General features: G+C 43.9%; 1 protein-coding gene across 3 annotated transcripts in view; it reads left to right on the forward strand.

Moving 5' to 3' along the window:
- Positions 1-22,595, forward strand: part of supt7l (SPT7 like, STAGA complex subunit gamma) — a 37,800-nt gene that overhangs the window by 11,585 nt on the left and 3,620 nt on the right. For all 3 annotated transcript variants that reach the window (XM_060849132.1, XM_060849123.1, XM_060849140.1), the window contains 3 exons: positions 5,174-5,863; positions 12,546-12,870; positions 17,766-18,006. In XM_060849132.1, the coding sequence (XP_060705115.1) occupies positions 5,451-5,863; positions 12,546-12,870; positions 17,766-18,006 (979 nt within the window). In that variant the 5' untranslated portion in view covers positions 5,174-5,450. The remainder of the gene's footprint in view (positions 1-5,173; positions 5,864-12,545; positions 12,871-17,765; positions 18,007-22,595) is intronic.

Consider the following 22,595-nt stretch of genomic DNA (forward strand, 5'->3'; position numbering starts at 1 on the left):
ATAACAAATGGACTGCAGCGGTTAAAGAAGGCAGCTCACCACCACCTTTTCAAGGGCAACTAGGGATGAACAATAAATGCTGACCTGCTTGCAATGCCCACCTCTTACAAATGAATATGAAAAGTTAATTGCAGTATTCAGTACCATTCATGACTCACATATTGAAACAGCCTGTGTCCATATGTAGCAAGACCTGGTCCAGGCTTTGGCTGCGAATTAGCAAATGACATTCTCATCACACAAGTGTTGGGCAATGACAGTGTCCAACAAGAGACAACCTAATCATTGTCCCTTGACATTTGATAGCATTATTATCAGTCAATCTCTCGCTGTCAACATTCTGAGTTGCCATTGATCAGAAACTGAAATGGATCAAACTATAACCATTGTGGTTATAGGTTTGACCTATCTTGTAATGACTATTTATATGGAAAGTCCACGTGAGTTTCTGGTCAATAGTAACCTAAGGACGTTGCAAAGGCCCTCAACCCTCTGAGAGAAGAAATTCCTCATCAAGACCTAAGGGACAATTTTTTCACACAGTGGGTGGTATATGTATGGAATTAGCTGCCAGAGGAAGTGGTGGAGGCTAGTACAATTGCAACATTTAAAAGGCATCTGGATGGGTATATGAATAGGAAGGGTTTGTGGAGGGATATGGGCCAGGTGCTGGCAGGTGGAACTAGATTGGGTTGGGATATCTTGTCGGCATGGATGAGTTGGACCAAAGGGTCTGTTTCCATACTGTAATCTCTATGACTCTATCTCAATCTTAAATGGGTGCCCCAAGTGCTAAAAACATTAGCTTGGGGTTCTGTATTATGAGTCCGGTGACGTTACGACTATATTGTTGCCTCTCCTCCTTACCATAATAGTAATGACAATAGTTTTATGTTTACTTGTATAAACTTGCATAAAGAAACAGTTGGAGGCAATGGATAGTGGAAAGGCTGAGTCCTGACAACATTCAGGCAATAGTACTGAAGACTTGTGCTCCAGAACTTGCCACACCCCTACGTAATTAACATCTACTCAACAATGTGGAAAATTGCCTAGATGTGACTGTGCACTAAGTGCAGGACAAATCCAACCTGGCCACTACCACATCATCAGTCTACTGTTGATCATCGGTAAAGTGATGGAAGATATCATCAATAGTGTGTTCAAGCAACTTCTACTCAGTAATGCCCAGCTTGGTTTCCATCAGGGCCACTCACGTCCTGACCTCATTATAGTCTTGGTTCAAATATGGACAAAAGAGCTGAATTCCAGAGGTGAGGTGAGAGTTGGGAGTGTGGTGCTGGAAAAGCACAGCAGGTCAGGCAGCATCCGAAGAGCAGGAGAATCAATGTTTCAGGCAAAAGCCCTTCATCAGGAGAGTGAGAGTGACGGCCTCGACATCAAGACCACACTCAACCAAATGTAGCATCAATGTGTAAGAGAGGTCAAATTCTCAACTGGTCAGAGTCATACCTGGTACATAGGAAAAGGGCTATGGTTGTTCGAGGTTAGTCATCTCAGCTTCAGGACATCCCTGCAGGAGATCCTCAGGGTAATGTCCTAGGCCCAACCATCTTCAGCTTCAGCAATGACCTTCTCTCCATGATAAGGTCAGAACTCAGGAGGTTCGCCAATGATTGCAGGATAATCAGCACCATTCGTGATTCCTTGGATACTGCATATTCAAATGCAGCAAGGTTTGTACAATATCCACAGGTGGGCTGACAAGTGTCAAGTAACATTCACTACACACAATGTCAGGCAAAGACCCATCTCTAAAACTCGAATCACTGCCTCTTGACATTCAATGGTATTATCATAACCTAATACCCCACTGTCAACATCCTTGGATTACTGTTGACCACAAACTCACGTGGACTTGCCATTTAATACTGTCATTACAAGATAGGTCAAAGACTTGGACCACTGTGATAAGTAATTCTCACCTCCTGACAATCCAATACCTATCCATCATCTACAAGGCACAAGTCAGGGCTATGACAGAGTGCTCCCATTTATCTGGATGGGTGCAGCTCCGACAGCACTGAAGAAGCTTGACACTGTCCAGAACAAAGCAGCCTGCTGAATTAACACCACATCTACGAACATCCACTCCCTCCACCAACCAATGCTCCGTAGCAGGAGTGTGTACTACTACAAGGTTCAGTGCAGAAATTCACCAAAGATCCTTAGAGGGCACCTTTCAATCCTACGACATTTCCATCTAGAATGACACAGGCAGCAAATATATGGGAACACAACCTTCTAGCTACTCATCCAAACATAGAAACATTCCTTTACTGTCTTTGGGTCAAAATTGTTGAATTCCCTCCCAAAGGGCATTGTGGTTCAACCTATACCACCACCTTCTCAAGGGCCACAAGGGACAAGCAATACATTCTGGCTAGCCAGCGATGCCCACATTCCAGGGTAAATTAAAAATATATATATATAAATACAGAAACCTTGCAGTCGTCAAAAAGTCCAAAAGAACTTGCCATATCACTCGTAAACATTTGAAAACCCTTTTCAACAACTATAGAAAGCACAAAATCTTTGCTTCTCTTCTGGCTTTTAGTACAATTCTACAATGTGGATGGGGACAGAAGATGTCAGTGTGTAAAGGATGTTTCCACGTGTGAGGCAATCAAACACGAGAGGTCAAAGCTTTAGAATCAAGTGCCAGATTTTAAAACCAAGATGAAGATAAATTACTTCTCTTCAAGGATAGTGAATCTGTGGAACAAAACAGAAATTACTGGAGCAACTCAGCAGGTCTAGCAGCATCTATGGCGAAAAAAAACAAAGATAACATTTCACGTCCGGTGACCCATCTTCTGAACTAGGGTGAATCTGTGAAGTTCGCTACCCCAGAGTGTGATGGATGTTAGGACATTGAGTAAATTTAAGGAGGAAATAGACCGATTTTTAATTAGTAATGGGTTGGAGGGTTATGGAGTGCAGGCAGGAGAGTGGAGTTGAGGCAGAGATGAGAGCAGCCATGATCCTAGCAAATGGTGGACCGGGCGCGAGGGCTGAATTGTCCACTACTCTTGCTTGTTCTTAGTTCTCCTGTTGAATGTGTGTGGTTAAGAGTGGGCAATGCCAGATCTGTTGACTGCACACCAGGGATCAAATTGGCATTGCCCACTGGTGACACGATCTTCTGTCCTGTCTATATCGAAAGCGTAATCACCGGTACCTACTCCAACATGGTGTCTGGGGTGATTTGCTGTGCAGGTGCATGTACAACTAATGCCTTTGTGCAGCTCTTGGGGCACACACTGCCAAAAACAGGGCTCGAATGAGTGGAATTCCTTGCCCAAATTGTCAACAAAGCAAACTTAGAGATGTGACTGAATCTGAGGGCAGGATGGAGATAAGAGAACTTCAATAATGCGATACTTCAGGCTAACTCAGCCCCTTGCTTCTATCATTTTCTGCCACTCTCGCTAACCAGCTCTCTTGATGAGGCCATTGATGATTGAAATAGCAATATTCCACACAAATATGAAAGGAAATTGATTTCTTTTCAGAGTTAATCAGAATTCTTTACATTATTGAAAGGGAAGCTACATCTTCATTCTGTCAAGATGAGATCAGCATTATCTGCTGACTGGAATATTGATCCCTGAGTTTCATTTAAAAATGTAGCTTTCATGTTGGGGTCTTCAGACATTGTCGGGGTCTATCAGGAGTTTCTTTTGAGCTGTGTATTTTACATTGTTTTCCTGGATCCTATCCAGGTTTTGCTGCAATATGGACTGATTCAGTATCTGTTCAGTCACAAGCAAAATCCAGATTGTTATGTTGATACTTATTTTGACACCAGGCTATTTTTTTTCTGAAGTTGGGATGGGCAAATGGTGAAACATGGCAATAATTGTAGTGTGTTCCCTGGAGAAGGGCAGTGTTTTCATAGGGTCTGTGTTGGTCTTTATAGTTGGTCCCTGGAAGTATTTTTAAGGTTAAGAGAAGACCTTGAGTGTGTGTTGGATTTTACAAGGGCTCTTGGTTGTTTCTTGGTATTTGCAGGGAATATCAGAGTATCATGGTATTTTTTTAAGTTGGTACTGAGGATATAGTCCAACGTTTATTGCACATCCCTTGAGAAAGTGCTGTCTAAAGAGTTTTCTGCAGTGCATTTTGTTGATGGAACACGCTACTACCACTGAATCAATGGTACAGAGAGTGAATGTTGTAGGTTGTGCCAATCAAGCAAGCTGCTTTGTCATGATTAGTGCCAAACTTATTGACTAATATTGGAGCTGCTCTTCTTATCAAGGTAAGTGGGGAGGATTCCATCACACTCCTAATCTGTGCTCTGTAGATGATGGACAGACTTTGCAGAAACAGATGGTGAGATACTCAGTCCATCATTCCTAACCTCTGAGCTCCTGTTGTAGCTACAGTACTTAAGCAGCTAGTTCAATTCCGTTTCTAGTCAATAGTAACCTTCAGGAAGTTTAAAGTGGGCGATTCCGTGATGATAATGTTATTGAATTTCAAGGGGTGATGGTTAGATTCTCTTTTTGGAGATTGTTATTTCCTGCAATTTGTGTGGTCTGAATGGCAGTTGCCACTTGCAACCCAGGCCTGGATACTATCCAGGTTTTGCTGCAATTGAACATGAACTGCTTGTGTCATATTCAGTATCTGTGCAATTTTGAACATTATGCACTCAGCAGCAAACGTCTCCCTTCTAACCTTCTAATCGACTGATTTGAGGTTGGGATGAGGCCAGAAGCTAGATTGCCCTTACCTAAGATGCCAGTGTTGTAGCTGTACTGAACAATTTGCCTTTGGGCATGGCAATTTCTGGAGCACAAGTCATCACTACCATTGCCAGAATTGCAGGAATGTTGCAGGTAGTGGTGTCCCTGGGAGCATGTCATTTTCACAGATGATTCAGAGGTGAGCCTGCATTTTCAGTGGATCCCTGAGAGCATCTTGGCATTTTTAGAGGCTCTCTAGAAATGTTGTCAGTATTTGCATAGTTTCCAAAGCGGTTATCATTATTTGAAGGTGGTCTCTGAGGCTCCATAACAAGATGCACACCAGGAAGTGCATTTCCGTGTTTATGTTTTCGGGCTCTGCTGTTGTATTTACTAAACCCAATCCACTGGCAATGTGAGAGTCTTAAAATAACCATGTCTCTTTTGCATCTTGACAGATTTCACTTGAGATGTTGCAGCCAGTTTGAAGGGGCCTGAGGCAGCTGACAGTACAGAAGAATGAGCCTTTACTTCTGCTTTTTATGCTTCTACGAAAAACACATCAGTTAATTGAGTGTCACTGAACCTAGAAATTCATAACGGGCACATGTCCAAAGCAAATCTGTAGCTAACCCAGTACACTGCAGTTTTGACTCCTCTTTATGTTAATTCGCAAGTTTCTTGGGCTTTCCCCATACAAATTTTTGTTTGATCAGCAGTAAAGGTGAGGTGAAAATGATGAAGTACTGGGGTGAGATTCCCGTGTCCTCTGCTCAGCCCAGTCGGAGCTCATTTGATCTGTTGCAGCGGGAGTTCCGGACGGTGGAAATTCAAGACCCTCCGTTGCACCAACCGTCAGCTGATCGTCCCCGGCCGACGACCATGCTAGACGTGCCGTCTGAGCCCTGCGGCCTGACCGTCCACACCATCCAGCTACTGCAGTATAACCGCCGGCTACGGAGTCTTGTTGCTGCAGCACAGGCACAGGGCCAGCCACAGCTGGAGGGCGTGAAGGCCGAGGAGGCTGAGGCCCTGCCGCCTGCACCTGACTCACCGCCCATCCCAGATGAGCTACTGCCGCTGGATAGCAAAAGCCCAAAGCTGCCTTTCCAATTGAGGCACAGTGACCCAGAGAGCGACTTCTACAGGTGAGCTCACAAATGCAAATATTGTAAGGAAAGAAAGAAACCCTGAATTTGCATAACATCTCTGATATACTCAGGCTATCTCAAAGCAGTTTACATCCAGCTATGCAGTATAGTCACAATTGTAATGTAGAAAATAAAACAAGGAGTGTTGCTGAGCAAAGAGACTTTGGAGTGCAGGTTCATAGCAGTTTGAAAGTGGAGTCGCAGTTAGATAGGATAGTGAAGAAGGTGTTTGGTATGCTTTCTTTTATTGGTCAGAGTATTGAGTACAGGAGTAGGGAGGTCATGTTGCAGCTGTACGGGACACTGGTGAGGCAACTTTTGGAATATTGCATGCATTTCTGGTGTCCCTCCTATCGGAAGGATACTGTGAAACTTAGAAGGGTTCAGAAAAGGTTGACAAAGATGTTGCCAGGGTTGGAGAATGTGAGCTATAGGGAAAGGCTGAATTGGTTTGGGCCGTCTTTCCCTGGAGTATCGGAGGCTGAGGGGTGACCTTTATAGAGGTGTATAAAATCATGAGGGACCTGGATAGGATAAACAGACAAAGTCTTTTCCCTGGGGTGGGGCAGTACAGAACAAGAGGGCATAGGTTTAGGGTGAGAGGGGAAACATATAAGGAGCAATATGTTCACACAGGTTGGTGCATGTATGAAATGTGCTGCCAGAGGAAGTGGTGGAGGCTGGTACAATTACAACATTTTAAAAGGTGTCTGGATGAGTATATGAATAGGAAGGGTAAAGAGGAATATGGGCCAAGTGCTGGAAAATGAGACTAGATTAGGTTGGGATATCTGGTCGGCATGGACGAGTTGGATTGTCTGTTTCGTGCTGTACATCTCTATGACTGTAACTAGCAGATTGCCATCTAGTTCCTATTCATTGGAGTTTGAAGGATAGATATTGGTCAGGGAATTTCTTTGAAAAAATGCCATGATACCTGCGAGGGAAGACAGGACTTTGGGTTAATGTTTCGTGAGCAGGTTTACACCTCCGACAGGGTAGCATTCTTTCAGTTCTCGCTCTCAATTAAGGGCTGTGATCTTTGGAGTGAATCTTGAATCCACAACCTTTGACTCAGGCAAACGTGCTGCCACTAACCTACAGTTGAGATTGTGTCATGAAGTAGGAATGATCTGTGAAGTTGTTGCAATAGAATGTTCTTCAAGGCATCATCATGATAACTGGGAAAAAAAGCAATGAGTTATATCTTGACAAGGCACTTAAAAGGAGAGCAGTATCCTTCTATATTATCACAATCGATTTTTCTTTTACACTGGCTATAAATTTGCTCTATCGATCTTTCTATGGTTAGGTCAAGTGATTTGTTACAACAAATCTTCTGCTATCGTTAAGATCTACTTGACACAGCACTTTGACTGCATCTGCAAATTGCAGGACTTGGCCACAGCTCGTGCTTGTGTAGAAATTCATGGGATTTGTTGCAGTTGCACATGAATGTGAAGGGAAAATGGGTGTGTCTGTCTAACTGATTGGTTAGCTCTTTGAAAGAGCTAGTATAATCAAGTTGGGCTGAATAGCCTGTGTTCTATGAATGTTATGGAATTTAATGGGTTTCAAATCATTTTTATATGGACTGTCAGGTCTTATTTGTTCCTCTTACTTCAAGTGTCCAACTCTCTATGCTTACAGTTTGTTAAATTTGAGATCTATCTCATGTTATGGACCAGGCCAGACTCCCTCAAAACATTTCAAGAAAGTAGTCCTGGTCCCAACTTTGGAAGTTGTTTTAAGCAGGTGTATTGTGGAAGGAGTCATAAAGTCATAGAGATGTACGGCGCAGAAACAGACCCTTCAGTGCCGACCAGATAGCCTAAATTAATCTAGTCCCATTTGCCAGTACTTGGCCCATATCTCTCTAAACACTTCCGATTCATATACCCATCCAGATGCCTTTTAAATGTTGTAATTGTAGCCTCCACCACATCCTCTGGCAGCTCATTCTATCAACACACTACCCTCTGTGTGCAAAAGTTGCCCCTTGGGTCCCTTTTATATCTTGCCCCACTCCCCCTAAACCTACGCCCTCTAGTCTGTACTCCCCCTAACCCAGGGAAAATAACTTGTCTATTTATTCTATTCATGCCCCTCATAATTTTATAAACCTGTATAAGGTCACCCCTCCGCCTCTGATCTACAAAGAAAACAGTCCCAGCCTACTCGGCCTCTCCCTGTAGCTCAAATCCTCCAATCCTGGCAATATCCTTGGAAATCCTTTCTGAACCTTTTAAAGTTTCACAACGTTAAAAATCTCACAACACCACGTCACAGTCCAACAGGTTCATTTGGAAGCAAATAAACCTTGTGGACTATAAGCTGGTGTTGTGTGATTTCCAACCTTGTCCATTCCAGCAGTGATTAGATTACTTAGTGTGGAAACAGGCCTTTCGGCCCAACAAGTCCACACCGAACCGCCGAAGCGCAACTCACCCATATCCCTACATTTACCCCTTCCCTAACACTACAGGCAATTTAGCATGGCCAATCCACCTGACCCGCACATTTTGGACTGTGGGAGGAAACCGGAGCACCCGGAGGAAACCCACGCAGACACGGGGAGAATGTGTAAACTCCACACAGTCAGTCGCCTGAGGCGGGAATTGAACCTGGGTCTCTGGCGCTATGAGGCAGCAATGCTAACCACTGTGCCTCCGTGCCGCCAGTGATGCAGCTCATCAAAGCCCCTCTATTTTAAATAAAACAGAATTTATTTACATAGTACTGAATGAAACACTAACAAAAGAGAACAGAATACAGAATAATTGAATACTGAAAACCCAACAGATTATCCCAACTAAATGATGCTGTTTCAAATTCCTGCAAACATCCCCATAAACACCTCTTGCCAAAAAAAGGTAAAATCAAACACCGGGTCTTAGAGGAAAGAAGTCAGAGAGACGGAGGATCAGCATGGACCTGCTTCCAGGTAGCAGTTTCTTGGACCAACAGCCTCAAAACTGCCTGTTTTCAGTGAACAGCCAGACTGCTCTAACCAAACCAAACCAGGGAAAATCTCAGCTCGGAGAATTGGCCATTCTCCTTTCATTGTACAAGTGTTTTTTTTAAACTTGAAAGTATTCTGAAGTAGTTAAACCCAAGACTTTTCAGAATCGCTGCTTTTATGACCTCTGGAAAAAAATCCCAAGGAGAGCATAACCTTGTTAAAGGAGCAGTATAGTCACACTCACGGTATTGGATGCAAGTGTCAGGATGTCATGTTGCAGCTTGTATAAGACTTTAGGTCGAGCACAGTTAGAATATTGCATTCAATTCTGGTCGTCACATTACAGGAAGGAACTGGAGGCTTTGGAGAAGGTGCAGAAGTGATTTACCAGGATTCTGCTTGAATTTAAGGGTAATAGCTAAAAGGAGAGGCTGGAAAAATTCCGGTTCTTTTGTCTAGAGTGACAGAGGCTGAAGGGAGACTCGATAGAAGTCAAAGTTATAAGATGCATAGATTGGGGGAAAAGGTTCTGACTTCCAACCAGATTTGAAAATCTAGTACTAGAGGGCATGTGTTTAAGGTGAAGGGGGAAGAATTCAAAAGAGATGTGAAGGGGCAAGCTTTTTACACAGAAAATGATCAGAGTCTGGAGTGTACTGCCAGGGTGGTGATGGAGGCAGATACAATGGGGATGTTTGAGGGACTTTTAGATATACACGTCAATATACAAGGAACGGAGAGATATGGATCAAGGGCAGACAGAAAGGACTAGTTTAATTTGGCGTCATGTTTGGCACAACATTGTGCACTAAAGGGCCCATTTCTGTGCTGTTCTGATCTATGTTCTATCTCTTTCCCAACTCTAAGTTTTCCATAATGCACATCAAAAATGTGGAGTTTCGTGCCTCTGTTTATCTTATCATAAATCTAAAACTTTTCTTCAGAAATAATATAGACTTGATCCACTTTGTTTCCATTCCACTTTGTTTAGTGGGTGGCACGATGGCACAGTGGTTAGCACTGCTGCCTCACAGCTCCAGAGACCCAGGTTCATTTCCTACCTCAGGCGACTGACTGACTGTGTGGAGTTTGCACGTTCTCCCCGTGTCTGCGTGGGTTTCCTCCGGGTGCTCCGGTTTCCTCCCACAGTCCAAAGATGTGCGGGTCAGGTGAATTGGCCATGCTAAATTGCCCATAGTGTTAGGGAAGGGGCAAATGTAGGGGTATGGGTGGGTTGCGCTTCGGCGGGTCAGTGTGGACTTGTTGGGCCGAAGGGCCTGTTTCCACACTGTAAGTAATCTAATCTAATCTAATTCTTGCCATTTTTCAGTCACGGTAGGGTTATGCATTGATTTTCTCAGTAGGGCAGTTTGCACTACAGCCGAATTGCACAGTCAGGTTTGTTGTTCATTTTCTTTTTAACTCTTTCATCCTATCAGTGCTGGGGTTACAATTAATTACAACATATATTAATGATTTGGATAAGGAAAGTGAATATACTGTAGCCACGTTTGCAGATGCCACAAAAATAGATGGGAAGGCAAGGAGTGAGGAAGACACAGCTTGTAGAGGGATGTAGAAAGGTTAGTGAGTGGGCAAAAACTTGACAGCTGAAATATAATGTGAGGTTATACACTTTGACAAGAAGAATACCGGAACTCCATATTATTTAACTGGAGAAAGACTGCAGAAATATGCAGAATATAGGGGATTTGGGTGTCCTTATCCATGAATGAAAAAACAGCTAGTGTCCAAGTACAGCAGGGAGGCATGTTGAATGGAGTATTAAAAGTATGGAGGTTTTGCTAAACTGTACATGACACTCTGAGAAAGTGAGGACTGCAGGTGCTGGAGATCAGAGTCAAAAGGTGTGTCGCGAGAAAAGCACAGCAGGTCAGGCAGCATCCGAGGAGCAGGAGAGTCGATGTCCTGATGAAGGACTTATGCCTGAAATGTCGACTCTCCTGCTCCTCTGATGCTACCCGACCTGCTGTGCTTTTCCAGTGCCATACTTTGATTCTGTGCAAGACACTCGTCACATCACAGCTGGAATACTGTTTTGGAAACCTTATCTAAGGAAAGATATACTGGCGTTATAAGTAGTCCACTAGGTTAATATCACTTACAGAGAGACGGTCAAATGAGGAGAGATTGAGTAACTTGGTACAGTATTTATCAGAATTTATAAAAATAAGAAACAACCTTTATTGAAACTTTCAAGACTCTTGGAGACTTGGCAGGGGAGACGCAGAAAGGTTGTCTCTCCTTTTGGGAAGTCTAGGAGCGGAGGATATAATCTCCCAAATAACTGATCACATTTTTATGACAGAGATGAGGACAAATTTCTTCTGAGAGTCCTGAATCTGTGGAATTCTGTACCAGTGAGGGTTGAGTCATTAAGTACATTCAAGTCTCAGATTTATTTTCAATCCATAAGCGAGTCAATAGTCATGGGTAAAGGTAGGAAAGTAGAATTGAGGATTATCAGATCAGCCATGATCTCACTGAATGGCAGAGAAGACTTTGGACTGAATAGCTTACTTCTGCTCCTGTGGTGTATTAGGTAAAAACAATGACTGCAGATGCTGGAAACCAGATTCTGGATTAGAGTGGTGCTAGAAAAGCACAGCAGTTCAGGCAGCATCCGAAGACCAGGAAAATCGACATTTCGGGCAAAAGCCCTTCATCAGGAATACAGGCAGAATGCCTGAAGGGTGGAGAGATAAATGAAAGGAGGGTGGGCGTATTGTCTAATGTGAGCATTGGTAGACTAGTTTTGTTGCCCATCCCTTACTGCCATTAAGAAGGTGGCTGAGAGTTGCTGCAATCCAGCTGATGGAAGTAGACCTGAAGTGCTTTTAGGAACAGACTTCCAGGTCTTTGGCCCAGTAACAATGAAGGAATGATGATACAGATCCAATCAAAATGGCATGTTTGTAGTGGAACTTGGAAATGGGAGTGTTTTTCCATGCATCTGCAGCCTCAGTTCTTTAAGTGGTGGTGGTCATGAGTTTGGAAGCAGTTAGAGTCATACTGCGTGGAAACAACCAGCCGGTAAGCTTTGATTAGTTGCCAGAGTGTTTTCTGTTGATGGTACAAACTGCTGCTACCATGTGTAAAAGGTGGAGGGAGTAGCTCTTAAAGGTAGTGAATGAGGTACTGATTATGTGGTATGTTTTGACCTGGGTCACGTTGATCATCTTTTATTGTTTAGAATTCCACCCATCCAGGCAAGTGGATGATAAATAGAATCTGAAGGCATAAAAAATTGTTTGTACCTATGTAGGCTCTTTGATAGAATTAGACCTTGACCTTGACCTTCTACCAGATCCCTAAAGATCTTTGTGTAAAATGATGATGAAAATTGATGGTGTGAATTGATAGCTTGGAATGTAAGAGATGAGTGGTCTCTCAGATATCTTCTGCCAATCTGTTTGATGCCTGATGTGCATTCAATTCCCATTTACCCACCCTAAGTCCATGCATTATCTGAAAATGTTGAATTGAGTTTGCAAATCCCAACTGATTCAGACACAGCATCTTGCTGGAGAAAAGAGTTTCATTTTTTTTTCCCATTAATGGTTTTCTGTAACAGACAGCTGACTGTAAAAGAAAAGTTTTGCGGCCCTATTTTTAGTGTGGTATCACCATTAACAGCATCAACACCTCCGCTTCCCAAAATGAATTAGCTGAAATGTTTATTGTTTGTGGTCTTAGAGGAAAAGGTGAACCTGTGACAGAGCTCAGTTGGACATCTTGTCGGCAGTTGCTTTACCAGTCAGTTGCCACCATTCTGGCTCACGCGGGCTTCGAATCTGCCTACGAGGGCGTTTTGGAAACGCTGACGGATATTGCCAGTGACTACTACTTCAAATTTACACGACTTCTGCGTTTTGCCACGGATCGAGAAGCACGGGTCGGCCAGACCCCATTCCAGGATGCGATGGAGCAGGTCTTCCACGAGATGGGAATCGGCAGCGTGCTCTCCTTGCAAAGGTTCTGGCAACATCGTATTAAGGATTATCATAGCTACACTCTCCAGGTTGGTAAACAACATAATGAACATATTGAAATATTTCAGAACCATCTGTATCCTGCCAGCAGGACTCGAAAATGCCACTTTGGCAACTGTTCATTCGGCTTTGGAAATTTGTCCGTGTTCCTGACCAGCCACTCATCTTTAAGCCATTGTTTGTTTTTTTTTCCTTAAGTTTGATGTTTTCCTCCTTTAGTTAGCCTTGGATGTTTTCTTTATCACAGCTTCGTACTGATTCTGAGTATTCGGAAATATCCTTATGTATGTCTGCACTGTTTCTCTATTGATCTACTCCCAGCCGAGTATCCAGTTCACTACAGCTCGCTCTATTATTGTGCTCATCGAGTTGTCCTTATTTAAATTTAAACTACCAGCCTTAGACCCACACCACTCCCTTTCAAAATAATTGTAAACTTCAATGATTTTGTGGTCACTGCTGGGGTGGGTTTGCCCTGAGGTCATTCATTAATCTGGTCACATTACTCAGCCTAGTATACCCTACTGCCTGGTTGGTTTTGGTGTGTGCTACTCTGAGAAATTATCTCAAATGTATTCACTGAATTTTTCTTCCAGGTTAAGATTACCAATCTGATTTTTCCAGCGTGCTTGTAGATTAAAATCACCCATGATAATTGCTATCACTACATAATAAGCACCCAATATTTCCTTACAAATACTTTAACCTACATTCTTGTAGTTAGTGTTCAGGGATTTGTAGACCATTTCCACTCGTGACTTTTCCTTCCCCTAATATTCCTCACCTCCCCCAAACTAATTTATCTATTTCCTGATCTCCTGGGCCGAGGTTATTTCCAACTGTTGTACCAATGACATCCTTGATTACCAGTGCTGCTACTCCACTTTCACCTTGCTTCCTATTCTCTAACTGATGGACTCCTTATTATTCAGGACCCCATCCTTGTCATTATACAACCATTTCTCTGAAGTGGCTATCGGATCATTTTTATTTGCTTCACCTTGCGTTATCAATTTATTTACTTTGTCATGAATGCTATGGTCATTCAGGTCCAGTGTCTTCTTCAGTTTTGTCTTTTTGTTATTTTCGTAACGTGTAGTCTTGGAATTTGATTATTTTCTCTGTTCCTTCCTGTTGTTCTCTGGCCTTCACTTCCCATATTACTGTATTGATCTCCTGCCTTGATTCTACCACTTGATGAACTGCATCTACCCAAACATGATCCCTGAACCTCATTGTTTCATTGAACATTTCTCTGCTTCCCTACTGATACTGTGTGCTAAAGCACTGGTCCAAGCGTTGTTCAGGTGCCTACCATCCCAAAAGTACAACCATCCCTTGACACCACCCCCCCACCTTTCCCCAGTAATGATGCTAGTACATAATGAACTAGAAACCCACTTCTACCATACAAGCCTTTTGAGCCATTTGATTTTATTAACCCAGGTACCTTCTGCCAATGGATTGACTCAGGTAGTAATCCAAAGATTATTGCCCTTCTGCCAAAGGAGGACCTCTTGCCCACCTATGTTGTTGGTACCTGCATGGGCCATGATAATGGGAGCACCTACCCATACTCCAATTTCCTGTCCATCCCTGAGCAGATGTCCTGAACCTTAGTACCAGGTAGGCAATATAGTCTCCTGATCTCATGTTCTTGGTTGTACAAAGCAATATCAGTCTCCATTACTGTACTGCTCTCTTCTACAACCAAGTTCCTTTCTGCTTCCCCCACCCCCACCCCCAACTTGAAGGCCTCTGATTCAATGGTGCTATGGTAAGTTAGATTCTTCACCCTATAGCCCTCAATATGTTCAAAAAAGCAGAAAAACCTTAAACCAGGAGAATTGCAAATTCTGGGGCTTCTGCATTCTGACCTACTTTCCAGCTCGAATATATACTTTGGTGGCTTGCTGTTGTTGTTTATTAGATAATGTTTCTGTGAACCACATTAGAACATTTTATTATTTTAGCAATGGTATATAAATCAGTGTTTCTGTGAGATTATTGTCGGTTAGTACTGAACCATGCAGACCAAGAAGATCCCAGGCTTGCATATGCAATTGTGCTGTGCGAGCTGACCTTGCCGGGAGTAGCAGTGTGATCATGGTTGATACAACAATTGTTAACGAGTGTGGTGCTGGGCAAGCGCAGCCAGCCAGGCAGCATCCGAGGAGCAGGAGAATCGATATTTCAATCATATTCCCTTAATCAGGAATGAGGGGGGTGACCCAAGGGGGCTGAGAGGTAAATGGAGAGTGGAGGGATGGGGGTGGGGGTGGGGGTGAAGGTAGCTGGGTAAGGGTAATAGGTAGATGAAGGTGGGAGTGAGAGTTCCAGGTCGAAGAGGAGGATGGAGTGAAAACCTAGGAAGGAAGATGGACAGGTAGGACAAGTCAAGGAGGCGGTGCCGTGGTGGAAGTTTGGATCTGGGATAAGGTGGGAGGAGGGGAAATGAGGAAACTAGTGAAACCCGCATTGCTCCCGTGTGGTTGGAGGGTCCCAAAGCAGAAGGTGAGGCGTCCTTTCTCCAGGCGTCGGGTGGTTCATGTTTGGCGGTGGAGGAGGCCCAGGATTCGCATGTCCTTGGCAAAGTGGGAGGGGGGAGTTAAAGTGTTCGGCCACAGGGCTGTGGGCTTGGTCAGTGCGCGTGTCCCAGAGATGTTCTCTGAAACACATCGGAAGCAAGGGACACAATAGATGAATATGATACAGGTAAATGTCTGTCTGATGTGGAAGGATCCTTTGGAGCCTTGGATGGAGGTGAGGGGAAAGGTGTGGGCACAGGTTTTGCACTTGCAGTGGAAGGGGAAGGTGCCGGAAATGGAAGGTGGGTTGTTCAGGGGTGTGGGCCTAACAAGGGAACCGCAGAGGGAATGGTCTCTCCGGAATGCAGATAGGGATTGGGAGGGAAATGTATCTCTTGTGGTGGGACCTGTTTGCAGTTGGCGGAAATGGTGGTGGATGATGAATTGTATCTGGAGGTTAATGGGGTTGAATGTGAAGATAAGGGGATTCTGTTCTTGTTGCGATTCGGAGGGATGGCGTTCAAGGACGGAGGTGCGGGAAGTGAAGGAGATGCGTTAGAGGACAACATCAACCGCATGGAAGAGGAGATTGTGGTCAATGAAGAAGGAGGCCATCCGGGATGTTCAGTGGTGGAATTGGTCCTTCAGGGAGCAGATGGGGTGGAGGTGGAGAAATTGGGGATAAGGGATAGTGCTGTGGTGGAAATTGGTCCTCTTGGGAGCAATTTATTCTTCTGTGTCATCAGTGATGCCCCCGCCCCCTCCCAAACCTTATCCCAGATTCAAATTTCCAACTCTGCACTGCCCTCTTGAACTGTCCTACCTGTCCATCTTCCTTCCCACTTATCTGCTCCAGCCTCCTCTCCGACCTATTACCTTCATCTACTTATCACATTCCTGGCTACCTTGCCACCCCTTGCATTTATCTCTCAGCCCCCTTGGGCCACAAGCCTCATTCCTGATAAAGGGCTAATGCACAAAATGTCAATTCTTCTGCTCCTCAGATGCTGCCTGACCAGCTGTGCTTTTCCAGCACCATATTCTTCTATTCTGATCTCCAGCATCTGCAGTCCTCATTTTCTCCACAATAATTGTCAAGTCCTCTTTCCTGCCTTTTCCCCAGAACCTTTGATTCTCTGAAATACTCAAATTCTGCCCATATCAGCCTTGAATACACTAAGTTACCCAGCCTCTACTCTCCCCTTCAGTAAAGAAATCTGTATATTCGCTACCATATGGGAGAAGAAATTTTTCCTTGTCTATCTAAAGTTGGCAACTCCTTCCTCTGAGATTATGCTGTGTGGTCCCAGACTCTTCTACAAGGGGAACCACTCTGTTGTTACCTGTTGATGAGCAGGTCTATTCCTGGTTATAGTCCAACAGGTTTAATTGCAAATGTGTTGCTGGTCAAAGCACAGCAGGTTAGGCAGCATCTCAGGAATAGAGAATTCGACGTTTCGAGCACAAGCCCTTCATCAGGAATAAGAGAGAGAGAGCCAAGCAGGCTGAGATAAAAGGTAGGGAGGAGGGACTAGGGGGAGGGGCGATGGAGGTGGGATAGGTGGAAGGAGGTCAAGGTGAGGGTGATAGGCCGGAGTGGGGTGGGGGCGGAGAGGTCAGGAAGAGGATTGCAGGTTAGGAGGGCGGTGCTGAGTTGAGGGAACCGACTGAGACAAGGTGGGGGGAGGGGAAATGAGCACCGCCCTCCTAACCTGCAATCCTCTTCCTGACCTCTCCGCCCCCACCCCACTCCGGCCTATCACCCTCACCTTGACCTCCTTCCACCTATCCCACCTCCATCGCCCCTCCCCCTAGTCCCTCCTCCCTACCTTTTATCTCAGCCTGCTTGGCTCTCTCTCTCTTATTCCTGATGAAGGGCTTGTGCTCGAAACGTCGAATTCTCTATTCCTGAGATGCTGCCTAACCTGCTGTGCTTTGACCAGCAACACATTTGCAGCTGTGATCTCCAGCATCTGCAGACCTCATTTTTTACAACAGGTTTAATTGGAAGCACTAGCTTTCCGAGCGCCACTCCTTCATCAGGTGGTTGTGGAGTGTGCACAATTGTAAGACACACTATAAATTCTGTGTCTTACAATTGTGCACTCCACAACCACCTGATGAAAGAGAGGTGCTCCGAAAGCTAGTGCTTCCAATTAAACCTATTGGACTATAACCTGGTGTTGTGATTTTTAACTTTTGTACACCCTAGTCCAACACCAGCATCTCCAAATCAGGTCTATTTCTAGCATTGTTATGGACTCATGAAGAGAGTACAAATATTTTGCAGTAATATTGCCCTCCAAGATATTAGTGCATCTTTCTGAAAAGAACACAATGCTTACCTACTGGCTGTTTTGTTTTCACCTGCATTGTTTTGTATATTTTGTTTACAGGTGAGCAAGCAACTGGCTGAAGAGTATGAGAAACTGGTTAGTCCTGAGAAGATCTCCACTGAGGACACTAAACCATTGAAAATAAAGGATGAGCCCATTAGTGATATTGCTTTCCCAGTCAATGAAGAGAATGAGTCTGATCTGTCTGCAGGTGAGCAGGCCCTACAACTTGGAGTCCTGGCACAGGCTCATGAACGTTTTGCTGCTGCCCTGGAGGTTGATGCATCCCCACAGACATCAGGTAACGACACATTTCAAATTCCACCTTCATGCCTCAATGAGCTACCCTTACATAAACAGAAAATAGACTGTGCATTATGGAGACTTTGGCGTATGGTAACTGTTGGGCTATTTTTACAGCTGTCCTTGTGGATATTATGCTTACTCTAATTAAACAAAAGCAGAAAAACAGTGAAATATTTATCCATAACCACAGGGAAAAAACTCTTATCCGAAAAATTTTGATGCAAACATTTAATCCCCAATATAGAGTGGCTGTTTAGCCACAGTGGTGGGTGGGTAAAGAGCTTGCCACTCCATGAAAAGATTTATTTTGCAAACTGGCTGCTATGTCATCTCACTTGTGATTAAAGCTTGAAGTCTTCCTTCTACCAATGTCTAGTGACACCAATTCTGACCCTCAATGTGTGGAGAGAACACTGTTCTGCCCTGCTGTTTGATCTAACAAGCCCCATAAAAAGGGTAAAGCTTCCTTTATAGCATGCATTCCTCATCATGATGACATTCTAAAGCATGATGCATTGCTTTGAGCTGATTTGTAGATAAAACCTGATAAGGCAGTTTGCACAGATGCTACAGGCTTCCAGGACTAGTTACTAACAAAGTTCATGGCACAGAATCAGATAAGTTAATTGTTTTAAGTGGACTACAGAAAGTCTGCAGTAGTGAGTAGAGTGGGTTCTTTCTTGATTATGTTTTTAGAGATGTCTCCTATTTAAACTTAAAATAATAACCATAACTATTAATTTAACCTGGTGCAGTGTTTTGTAGAGAAAGAAGACGGTGTTATTTTCTGGGTCTGTAGATTGTGAAGGAGCAAAAATGGCCTTTAGTGCAGTGATATGTGCTTTGTGTCAGATGTGGGAGTTTTAAAGATTGTTTAAGGGTTACTGCGGATTATATCTGCAATAAATGCTGTTAGTTGCGAGTCTTATCAGATCAAATGGGTCGGTTGGAGAGACAGTTAGAAGCAATGAGGAATTTGCAACAGCAACATTATGTAATGGAAGGCAGTTATAGGAAGGGGGGAAAGTCTCAGATGCAGTCACATAGATGGGTTAACTCCAGGAAATGTAAGAGAGATAGGCAGCTAGTGTAGGAGCCTTCTGTGGTTATATCCATTTCAAAAAAGTATGCTGTTTTGGAAAATGTAGGGGGTGATGGATTCTCAGGGGAGTGTAGCACAAACAGCCAAGTTTCTGGTATTGAGACTGGCGCTAATGCAATGAGGGGTACATCGGGTTCCAAGAGACCAACTGTATTAGGGGATTCTGTAGTCTGATGTGTTGCTTCCGTGGTGCCAGGATCAAGGATGTCTTGGAGAGGGTGCAGTATGTTCGCATGGGGGAGACGGGCCAGCAAGAGGTCATTGTCCACATTTGAATTGAGGACGTAGAAAGGGAAAAGGTTGAGATTCTGAATAGAGTTAGACAGGAATTTCAAAAGGAGGTCCTCAGGAATAGTAATATCTGGATTACTCCTGGTGCTATGAGCTAGTGAGGCAGGAATAGGAGGATAGAGCAGATGAATGCATGGCTGAGGAGCTGGTGTTTGGGAGAAGGATTCCCATTTTTGGATCATTGGAATCTCTTTTGGGGTAGAAGTGACGTGTACAAGAAGGACGGATTGCACCTAAATCGGAAGGGGACTAATGTACTGGCAGGGAAATTTGCTGAAGTGGCTCGGGAGGATTTAAACTAGCAAGGTGGGGGGTGGGACCCAGGGAGGGAGTGAGTGAGGAAAGAAATCAATCTGAGAGTGGTACAGTTGAGAACAGAAGCGAGTCAACAGTCAGGGCAGGCAGGGGCAAGGTAGGACTAATAAATTAAACTGCATTTATTTCAATGTAAGGGGCTTAATAGGGAAGGCAGATGAACTAGGGCATGGTTAGGAACATGGGACTGGGAAATCATAGCAATTACAGAAACATGGCTCAAGGATGGGCAGGACTGGCAGCTTAATGTTCCAGGATACAAATGCTTCAGGAAGGATAGAAAGGGAGGCAAGAGAGGAGGGGGAGTGGCAATTTTGATAAGGGATAGCATTACAGCTGTGCTGAGGGAAGGTATTCCTGGAAATACATCCTGGGAAGTTATTTGGGTGGAACTGAGAAATAAGAAAGGGATGATCACCTTATTGGGTTTGTATTGTAGACCCCTAATAGTCAGAGGGAAATTGAGAAACAAACTTGTAAGGAGATCTCAGCGATCTGTAAGAATAATACGGTGGTTATGGTAGGGGATTTTAACTTAGACTGGGACTTCCATAATGTTAAGGGTTTAGTTGGAGAGGAACTTGTACAGTGTGTATTTTCTGATTCAGTATGTGGATGTCCCTTCTAGAGAAGGTGCAAAACTTGACCTCTTCTTGGGATATAAGGCAGTGCAGGTGACTGAGATATCAGTGGGCGACCATAATTCTATTAGATTTAAAATAGTGATGGAAAAGGATAGAGCAGATCTAAAGGGACGGCTGGAAAATGGGAAGCCTTCAGAAATGAGATAACGAGAATCCAGAGACAGTATATTATTGTTAGGGTGAAAGGAAAGGCTGGTAGATACAGGGAATGCTGAATGACTAAAGAAATTGAGGGTTTGGTTCAGAAAAAGAAGAAAGCATATGTAAGGTATAGACAGGATAGATTGAGTGAATCCTTAGAGGATAAAGGAAGTAGGAGTATACTTAAGAGGAAAATCAGGAGGGCAAAAAGGGAACATGAGATAGCTTTTGGAGTTAAGAAGAATCCAAAGGGTTTTTACAAACACCTTAAGGACAAAGGGGTAACTAGGGAGAGAATAGGGACCCTCAAAGATCAGCAGGGCAGCCTTTGTGTGGAGCTGCAGAAAATGGGGGAGATACTAAATGAGTACTTTGCATCAGTATTTACTGTGGAAAATGATATGGAAGATACAGAATGTAGGGAAATAGATGGTGACACCTTGCGAAATGTCCAGATTACAGAGGAGGAAGTGTTGGATGTCTTGAAACACAAAGGTGAATAAATCTCCAGGACCTGATCAGACCTAGAACTCTAGCGATCTAGAGAAATGATTGCTGGGCCTCTTGCTGAGATATTTGTATCATCGATAGTCACAGGTGAGGTGCCGGAAGACAGGAGGTTGGCTAAGGTGGTGCCACTGATTAAGAAGGGTGGTAAGGACAAGCCAGGGAACTATAGACCAGTGAGCCTGACGTCGGTAGTGGGCAAGTTGTTGGAGAGATTCCTGAGGGACAGTATGTACATTCTTTCCAAACACAAGGAGTAATTAAGGGTAGTCAACATGGTTTTGTGAGTGGGAAATCATGTCTCACAAACTTGATTGAGTTTTTTGAAGAAGTAATAAAGATGATTTGATGAGGGCAGAACGGTAGATATGATGTATATGGACTTCAGTAAGGCGTTCGACAAAGTTCCCCAAGGGAGACTCGTTAGCAAATTTATTTCATGGAATACAGGGAGAACTCACCATTTGGATACAGAACTGGCTCAAAGGTAGAAGACCAGAGGATGGTGGTGGAGGGTTGTTTTTCAGACTGGAGGCCTGTGACCAGTGGAGTGCCACAAGGATCAGTGCTGGGTCCTCTACTTTTTGTCATTTACATAAATGATTTGGATGCAAGCATAAGAGGTAGAGTTAATAAGTTTGCAGATGACCCTAAAATTGGAGATGTAGTAGACAGTGAAGAAGGTTATCTTAGATTACAACAGGATCTTGACCAGACGGGCCAATGGGCCGAGAAGTAGCAGATGGAGTTTAATTCAGATAAATGCGAGGTACTGTATTTTGGGAAAGCAAATCTTAGCAAGATGTATACACTTCATGATAAGGTCCTGGAGTGTTGCTGAACAAAGAAACCTTGGAGTGCAGGTTCACAGTTCCTTGAAAGTGGAGTCCCAGGTAGGTAGAATAGTGAAGAAGGTGTTTAGTATGCTTTCCTTTATTGGTCAGAGTATTGAGTGCAGGTGTTGGGAGATCATGTTGCAGCTGTACAGGACATTGGTTAGGCCACTGTTGGAATATTGCGTTCAATTCTGGTCTCCTTCCTATTAGAAAGATGTTGTGAAACTTGAAAGGGTTCAGAAAAGATTTACAAGGATGTTGCCAGGGTTGGAGGATTTGAGCTATCGGGAGAGGCTGAACAGGCTGGAGCTGTTTTCCCTGGAGCGTCGGAGGCTGAGGGGTGACCTTAGAGGTTTCCAAAATTATGAGGGGCATGGACAGGATAAATAGACAAAGTGGGATGGGGGAGTCCAGAACTAGAGGGCATAAGTTTAGAGTGAGTGGGGAAAGATATAAAAGAGGTCTAATGGGCAACTTTTTCAGGCAGAGGGTGGTACGTGTATAGAAAGAGCTGCCAGAGGAGCTGGTACAATTGCAACATTTAAAGGCATTTGGTTGGGTATATGAATAGGAAGGGTTTGGAGGGATATGGGCCGGGTGCTGGCAGGTGGGACCAGACCAGATTGGGTTGGGATGGTCAGCATGGACGGGTTGGACCGATATAATTTAATGTGGACCAGGAATGCTATTACCCTTTGCATTTATATTTAGCTCCTGTAACATAAAAACAAATGAAAACTTTGAGATA

The sequence above is a fragment of the Hemiscyllium ocellatum genome, chromosome 3 (genome assembly GCF_020745735.1).
Source record: "Hemiscyllium ocellatum isolate sHemOce1 chromosome 3, sHemOce1.pat.X.cur, whole genome shotgun sequence".
Lineage (NCBI taxonomy): Eukaryota > Metazoa > Chordata > Chondrichthyes > Orectolobiformes > Hemiscylliidae > Hemiscyllium > Hemiscyllium ocellatum.